This window comes from Solanum verrucosum, unplaced genomic scaffold (genome assembly GCF_900185275.1).
Source record: "Solanum verrucosum unplaced genomic scaffold, falcon-dt-bn FXZP01000183.1, whole genome shotgun sequence".
Lineage (NCBI taxonomy): Eukaryota > Viridiplantae > Streptophyta > Magnoliopsida > Solanales > Solanaceae > Solanum > Solanum verrucosum.
The window spans coordinates 1,759,406-1,768,487 of NW_026020430.1; the positions used below are offsets into that span (position 1 = coordinate 1,759,406).

At 31.4% G+C, this 9,082-nt stretch overlaps 1 protein-coding gene across 2 annotated transcripts; it reads right to left on the reverse strand.

Annotated features, from left to right (window-relative positions):
• Positions 1–748: 748 nt before the first annotated feature.
• Positions 749–4,344, reverse strand: LOC125807553 (peroxisome biogenesis protein 16-like). 2 transcript variants are annotated; one of them, XM_049487281.1, is made up of 8 exons: positions 4,119–4,344; positions 2,847–2,904; positions 2,300–2,516; positions 1,934–2,208; positions 1,575–1,843; positions 1,114–1,181; positions 945–1,006; positions 749–870 (listed from the first exon to the last, which is right to left on the reverse strand). In XM_049487281.1, the coding sequence occupies exons 1-8, from the start codon at positions 4,185–4,187 to the stop codon at positions 809–811; spliced, it is 1,080 nt and encodes a 359-aa protein (XP_049343238.1). In that variant the 5' UTR covers positions 4,188–4,344; the 3' UTR covers positions 749–808. The 2 variants fall into 2 exon arrangements, with proteins under 2 accessions (XP_049343238.1, XP_049343239.1); XM_049487282.1 differs by having other exon boundaries at positions 2,831–2,904; positions 4,119–4,253.
• Positions 4,345–9,082: the final 4,738 nt, after the last annotated feature.

Below are 9,082 nucleotides of genomic sequence, written 5' to 3' on the forward strand. Positions count from 1 at the left end.
TGGAGGAAAAGATGCAAAAGTTCAAGGATAAGTTCCTTCTCTAAGGAAGAAAGAGAGTGCCACAACTATTATTTTAGTTCGGAAATTCCTTGGGGGTTACAGCCAGAAGATAGAGAGACCAGTGCCTGGCCTGCTACTGCTTCAGATGGATAATACGACGTTCCTACTCTCCTTCCTTCTTGCCATTTCCTCTTAAAGCTCTGTTCATTCTTCAACCCCAGGCCAAAGAAATATTACAACAGTTATCGTTATGTTGACTTATCACCAACTAAATGCATGTTAAAGTACTCTGTATACACACAAATGTGAAATTCTTTAATTTGTTCCAATGTAAATTGTTGTGGATTAGATTGATTTGTTTTACAAGTAAGTGTGCATCTTTTCACAATGGAGCTGCTATAGATTAAGATTGTTGATGAATATGCAATTTGTTGTAAAAATTGAGTATTTCAATTCAAGCACTTGAGGAGGACTTGTACATACATGGCATCCACTAAGATGTAACTGTTGAATCATTCATTTCAGTAATGATTTATGATAAAGGTTAAATCTACTTTGACAATATCAGAGAAACCCTGGTAGATATCGCTGCTTCCCCCTTTAATATCGCGAAAAGAGTTTCTTGGAAACTAGATGACTATACAAAAAAGGAACATTGACAATTTTGGAACATACTTTGCATAAGCCTGCCAAGGCAACATAGATGTATAGTGAACTCTCCCCAAATCCTCAAGAAAAGGAATAAAGAAAAGAGACTGCAAATGTCTAGATGTAGACGCTTCAAATTTCTCCTGATAGCTTACCCCTGTTATGAACCAGATATGTACGTGTAACGCGTTTGGACTCCAATAAGAATTTCAATTATTTTTTCTGCATTTCAAGATCAGATATTGTCAAGATATTGCAAGGGAAAAGCCAAACTCTGTAAATATCTTCAAACATACCTGCAACAAATCCAAGAATGGGAATGGGTTGCACTAGCCTTTGAGTGCTTTCAAGTTTTTGCCTGCAATAACTGATGGCATTAGCACCATTCTACTTGATTTCGACTTCGCGTTGAATGGATTAGTTAGTATCAGAAGCATATGTAACAAGAAGAAAACACATAATTACCTGGTATACTTGGTAAAAAGTGGATCTCGCATGAGGTACAACGCCCATAACATTCTTCGTCTTTTTAACTGCATAAGAGTGTTGAACAAAATCATCTTATTTCAGCATGCAAAATATAAATTTTAACAGGATTCACTACCATTGGTAGGTAAATTCTGCACAGAAGAAGTGTGGGGTGCATGGTTGCCTGATGATGGAGGATTGCATAAGAAAAAACCAGAGGGAAAATATTCCACCGATATGATTAAAGACAGAAACAAGGCACAGTCCAGTTCAAGAAAGAATCAACACCTAACAAGAGTCTAGAATCAGATCCTAACACGGGAAAATTGAGAAAAAAGTTGAAGAAGAAATGATGTTATTCCAAGGAGGCATCAACTGCTAAGTCTAGGGTCAGTACAAGTGAACTGAGATTCCGTAAGAGGAGAAAGAAAATTGCTGAAATACTGAAGTATCCTAACCTCATCCTTCTCAGAGTCAGAAAACTGAAGTTGCTGATTTTTCCCGCTATGTTGAGACATCAATGTAACTGAGAGAATGCTATTTCCGATGAGGTCCACAGCCAGTGACACGCACCAGGGAAACCACGACCTTGTTCCATATTTCCTCATCAATAGTACATAAACAAGAGGCCTAATGATGAACAAAATCTCTCCCGTCACGAAGAAGCCTCCAGGAACACCTTTCTCAGATAAGAAAGTCCATAGATTAGGTCTCTCAGCTAGTTTACCTACAAAGACATTTTTAAAAAAATTTAAAAGGCAAGTGAGAAAAACAATCAAATCACCTGAATTTAGCTCAGAACAAAAAAAACAATTACTTGGAGGTTCCATTATTGCTTGTGGATGTTGCATTGTAGCTTTCTTGCCAAAACTGCTTAAGGCAGATATTGCCCTGTCTTCAAGATTCCCAGAGTTTTGCGCATGAAGTGTTTTTGTGATACCAGACTCTTCATTCCCTGTAGGCTTACCAAGCTGCCTCTTCGTTTTTTGAAGACTAAAAGAATCAGAATCATTTTCTCCATTTTCAGTTTCCCCTCCTTCTAAAAGCATTTTGTACCCAGTCTTCCTGAAGATAACCAGCCTAATACAAACCCTGAAAAGGAAAACAAACAGTGCAAAGATTTAGTCGTGAAGTACCAAACATATCTTTTGGAGAGTATGAATAAGTTAGCTGGGACACTTACTTGACAGCCTCAGTTATGGCAATCAAATTCCATTTGTTCTTTTCACCATAAATTTGCTCAGCCACAACCTCAATTGATGTTTCCAAGTCTTTCAGCAAGGTAAGGCACAATGATAAAGGGATAAAAGAAGACTCTGCACATCTCGTATGCACCTCGGTTGGACTTGTTTCTATTATGTATTCATTCACGGTAGAAATCATTCCTACAAGGGATGACACTGCAAGGAATAGACAGCTCAGCGAAAAAAGGGGATAAAAACCATAGGAAGGAAAGTGAAAAATGCTAAAATAAAAGCCTTCCTGTCCTCTCAAGTAATTCCTTATTCATATTTTTCATTAGGTAATACTCCATAGGAAATGAGACATTAAGGAAGGAGAACTTTTACAATAAAGCCAATACTATTAAAGTTGCTAATTTTTTACACGAGAAAGACAATATGGAAAAGAGTGATCCCAATTCAAAAGAGAGGAAATCAGCTTTGAAAGATATTCTAAACTGTCCTAAAAGCAGAAAAAAGAAGCCTATTGTTACCAAAGTTTCACAAAACCTGCTTCTGGCCCGATTTCTGATTCAGCAAACTCATCTGGGAGGAACCACGTTAAATTCTGAACATACAGAAAATGACGAGGAAACAGTTAGTACATACATATTCTGCTGACAACTACATTTTATCTCTGTCAAGTATGAAGAAGCTGTGTATGCAACAACCAAGACTTGAAGGAATAAGTACTGTAAATAATTTTAGAGATAGAAAATGGCAAAGGCGTCGACTATATGAGGGAGAACAACAAAACTATGATATCTTTTAATTTGGCGGAAATGTGACAAGGTAAAATCTCAAGCAATGATACCTTTCATCTAGTTTTTCCGCAAAAGTAATGACATGAGAAAAATGTCATTGGCAAATGTATGTCTTAATGTAAACAAGGAACTCCTACTAAGAGTAAACAAAGGGAAAAAAAAAAGAAGCTGAAGTGGGTATTGCAAGCACACTGGGAAAATTGTTCTAGGCTTGTATAGAATGTTGCTGTCTCTCCATTTCTCACTGAATTTTTCATTTTTGGGGAAGTATTTTTCGTAGAAAACGATTTACATCATACCAAACACAAAATATTCAAATATATTTTCCATTTTACCCAAATAATTGTATTTTCTGCAGCTAGCTGACCACCCTAACTATACATGTAAAATTACTTCTAACACCCTTTGAATGGATTGCTAAAAGGAAAGACTATCTTTCTTAAAACTGATGGTGTCTAAGCTTGTGCGCACCTCAACTATTTTACCAGGTTACCAACATTCTCCAACTAGTACTGATGTTCGGGGTAACTTGCCCATTCGAGCTTCACTAGCAGCTGGGTTCACAGAGCAAAGAAGCCTCAAGAAACCATTTACTAACATTATTCGAGTATTTGTCAAACTATAGCCTACACCCTCAAATTCAAATTACTATAAGTATCCCTATTATCCTGGTGCAAAAAAGTCAACATCTACGAGATCGACACACTATTATGTGTAAGTTCCCCTGATGAGATTTTCCAACATGCCAACAATCCTTAGTTTCATTTACCAAACATTTGAAATCCAAACTGCTGAGAAGTATGTCATCGTTTTCGGTTAAGCTCAAACAAACACAAAACTACTCAAAGTTACAAACTTTGAAAGGAAAAAAAAAACCATTTAGGCACAGAAATGAATTTTATAAACTACACTCATCCACCATATTAAAAATTAAGTCCAATTTCATTCTTGTTTTCACACCATAAACAAGCAGAGAGCTTTAAATTGAAAAAAAAAAGAAAAGAGAAAGGGCTCTTACATTGGCAATAGAATCCAATTGACGCACAAAATCTTTATTCCTCCTAATCCATCTCTTATAAACCTCCATAGCACCAAAAGGGTTTTCAGATCAAACCCAGATGTGAAAAGAAATCACCCACCTCTGAAATTAAATGCACCTTTCAGTTAATACAGTAATATATATATGGCCTATGGGTCGAGAAAGACAAAAAAGGAATTGAAGAACAAAACAAAGAAATTTGGTATTAACATATTCATCAATCAATTTGATAGGGGTAAAGTGTTTTCACGATCCCACAAGAATCTCTAGAAAAAAAATCAAGAATTGACATTCATATAAAATGCGAGAGCAACACAACAAATGAAAAATGCCACGAGAAACACACACTCTTAACACTTTGGTGACGGGTCACTGACTCACTGCACTGTGCACTATTATAATTGGAGTTGGTATCTGAAAAGCTCATTTAATTTTGTTAATTTATCTAGTAAAGTCATTAAACTTTATTTTATATCAATAAAATTATTCAATTTAGATGTTTATATCAAAAAAATTACTCTATCAAATTTATTATTAAAAAATATTGACATGACAAAATAAATTATTTTTTAATGCCATGTTAGAAAATTCATTAAGAGATTTTTACGGAAAATACTTTTATGATATTACTTTATATTCAAAAAAAAATAATCAAATTTCAGAAATTATTCTTCAACACAAGTTTGAATTATTTTTTTTAAGTTTCAACATAAGCTAACTATACGGTGGAGTTAAAAAGGAAAAAACGGTGGAGTAGTGCTAAAACAAGAAGCTTCAGTAATAATGGAACACTTTGAAGAAATGACTCTAACGAATTTCAGAAAAGAGGTTTGCCTGATTCTTTTTATTGATTAAAATAGACATGTTTTCAAATGATTTGTCAAATATGTTAAGAGAAATCAAAATCCAACATCACCGCCCGCCGGCCAAAAATTTAATGTTTGCTTCTACCGCTACCTAGGGGTGTTTATGGTTCAATTTGGATCGGTTATTGGTTAAAACCAAATCCAAACCACAATTAATCGGTTTTTAAATTTCTAAAACCAAACCAAATCAAATCAAAAAAATAACCGTCGGTTTGGTTATTGTTGTTTTGGTTCGATTTGGTTCAATTTTTTTGGTTATTTCGGTTTGAAAGTATATAGTTTTTTGAGGGCATATGCATCTCGATAGACACAAATTCATAGTACATAAACAATCAGAAAAGCTATTGTAAATTTTATTAAGCAATACTAGTCATAGAACAATTGAAACATGATTAAAAAAACTCATTACCCTGTTAAAAGACTTATATCTAAAAAGAGAAAGTAATGTATATATGTAGTGGAAAATCAATATTAGCAGAGTTGTCTTGGATAAATATATAACATATTGAATCTTGCATGTTTTGACAACTGAGAATTTTTCTTAATAAATCAAAAAAAAAAAAAAAAAATCAGTGCTCCAAATGTAAAAATCACTTAAATAATAAATTTTTGGTTGAGTTAGAATTAAGATTTTAATATTTGGGCTGAAATTTAAGTGTTGGGCTTAAGAAAATAATAAAGTTAAAGACTTAAGTTAATTAAAATTTAATAAACTGTTTATATTTTATTTATGAATAATATATAAATAATTATAAAATTTATATATATATAATTTAACGGTTTGGTTTGGTAATTTTTGCGGATATTCTTTTGTAAAACCAAAATCAAACCAAATAGTATCGGTTTTCAAAATTCAAAATCCAAACCTAACCAAATCCAACCAAATATCAATTTTTTTAATCGATTTAATTCGGATTGCGATTCGATTTGATTGTTTAACCATAACCACGAACAGCCCTACCGCTACCAATCTCTGTAGCCTGAATCACAATTCCACCGAACAAGCCAACATCATCCAAACACTTACGCTTTTCTAGTTGAAAATAACACCAATTAATCTTTGTAGCATGAATCTCCATTATCTTTAATTTATTAATTCCATATAAAAAAATAATTTATTTTATCATGTCAATATTTTTTTTAATAATAGATTTATTTGAGTGATTTTATTGATACAAACGATAAGTTGAGTGATTTTATTGATATAAATGTCTAAGTTAAGTGATTTTATTGATACAAAATAAAGTTTAATGACTTTACTAGATAAATACTCAAAGTTGAGTGACCTTTTGAGATATTTAACTCTTATAATTATCACTCTATTTAACGAAACGTGACAAATAATAATAAATATAGAGAATATACAAGAAAAAACTATTTCAAAAGATATTTTCTATTTTATACTTAATATAATAATTCTTTTACATGATAAGTTAAAAATTGTAAATATCATTAATTTAAGATTATAATAATTAAAAGTCTTTTTTATTTATTAAATTTTGTGTCTAGACAAACTAAGACATTTAATTAACACTAAGTGAGTAGTAAAAAAAATAAAATATTATGTAATCTATCAGTATTAACTAAATTACATAATTTATAATATGTAAATATATAGCACAATACATTATTTAATATTATTTATATACTGTATATTATATAGTATTAAATTTGAATTTATATTGAGTTAATTTTCCTATTTCATGGAAGCAAGAAAAAGAAATTGAAAAACAAATATGTAAACAACATAAAGGAAGTCAAGTTTTATTAGGTGTAAGTTATGAATTAAGATTTATATTTTAGTGAAATTCCATAGATGGGGTGTCTTCTATTTCAGTGAAATTTTCATGCTTAATTATGAATGTTTTCCTTTTTAACGCATTTCATAGAGATATTTTAGGAATATCAAAAGTTGTACATAATGTAATTAAAAAATTTAAAATTAGAATAAATTATATTTATGTAATTTTCTAAAAGTAGATGTAACTTTTTAAAAAGTTATATTGGTATAATCTTCTCTTCTTTTTTAAAAGGCTTAAGTCATCTACCGCCCCTTAAAGTTGTCCACATAATTCACTTAGACACCTCAACTAGGACTAGTACCTATTAAACACCTCTACCCTCTCGAATTTGAACCATTTAGACACTTTTTATCGACGTGGCACAAAAAGTGTAATTCACATCTTGGTGAGCGCGTGAAATTAATATTTTAACATTTTTCCTTTTCCTTTTAAATCTTTTCTTTTATTTTCTCATTATTTTTTTTAACAATAACAATCTTTTTTATTTTTCTTCTCTTCCAAGACCATACACCTGCTGCAACCACTTTTCTTCACAAATTAATCGCCATTTTTTTTACAAATTTCCTGCTTTTTTTTTTTTTTAATCTTCTTATCATTGTCTACTTCCATCATCTTTTTTCTGGAAAAAGATGGAGATCACCATCCTTAATTTTTTGTCGGAAAAGTGGAGATGTCTTCTTTGCCGGAAAAAATGGAAACCATCTACATCTTTTTTGCCGGAAAAAATGAAAAATCATTATTCAAATATTTTCTCGCTCCCTCTTCACCTCTCCCCTCAGACACCACCTTGACCCACACCCCTTCTTCCTCACAAATAGAAGAAGAAACAGAAAAAACAAAAAAAAACAATTTTGAAATCAAAATAAACAAAGGAAGAATGGATCTTTTAAGAAAACACTATCAATTTAAATGGAAATGAGAAAGAAGGCATGAAGAGAAATAAAAATGATAAATTCATACGTTATATATGTTAAAATCTCTAATTTTTCTAAATCGAGAATTATCAATGGTGGAATGGAAAGAGAAAGAGAAGAAAGGGAGAGGCTTGCGGTGGGGTGGGGTGGGGTGCGGGGGTTGGGGGGTGAGGGGTGTATAATTTCTTTCCTTTTTTTAGGTTTTTTTTTTTCAAGTTTAAAGTCTTTTCCTTTAAGATTTTGACTTGTTTATATTTAAAATATATTTTTATAATTATTTTAAATTAAAATGCCACATGTCTTTATTTGATTTGCTATTTTGCCACATCATATGCATGTGTATTACACGCACTTTCTTTTTTGACTAACTGCCAGAAAAGTGTTCAATCGGTATTTATTTTTTAAGATTGAAGTGTCTAATAGGAAAGAAGGTTAGTTGAGGTGTCTAAGTGAATTATGTGGACAACTTTAAGGGGCCGTAGATGACTTAAGCCTTTTTAAAATTATGAAAAGAAGTACTAAGGGCATCTCCAACCATGTTCTCTAATTCACTCTCTAAATATAGAGTTTTCTATTTTTTCAGACAATCAACTCCAATTCAATTCTCTATTTTACTCTCAAAAAAAGAGTCTTTTTCTCTCTCCTCAATATTATATTATTATTTCTATTTCATTCTTATTTTCTTATTTCATAATATAAATCCCTTCTTTCTTTTTTTCGAAATAATCACTTTTATATAATTTTCCTGTAATATAATTTTTGTTTTGTCAAATTCTTTTTTTAATATAAAATTATATTTTATTCTAAATTTCTAAATAACATAAATTAGAAGCAAATATTATATAGTATACAATTAATGAACAATTCAAATAAAAGTGAAATCATTAATGAAATATAAGTATACAAGCATTACATAAATACCTAACTTTCAAGATTATTACGTTGCTCACAATAAATGTTCTATTAACACACATTATGAAGTTGAAAATGAGCATTTTTATCCGTAAGTTTTTTTATGTCTAGCGAAAAATTGTTCAAATCGAAAATTTTCACCTACCACCATTTTTGTCGTTGCAATTGGAGCCTCTATGACATCTTGAATTGGTGCATTAAGATTACGACCATCCTCGATTATCATGATGTGCAATATAATACATGTAGTCATTATATCATGTAGCACTTTTTTTTTTCAAAAGCGTGATTGTCCTACGATAATTGCAAAACGTGACTGCAAACCTCCGAATGTACGTTCAACATCTTTTCGGCTCGATTCTTGTTTCATCGTGTAATATTTCTTCTTTTGAGAACGTGGATTACGAATAGTTTGAACAATTGTAGACCATTTAAAATTGTGCATTCTT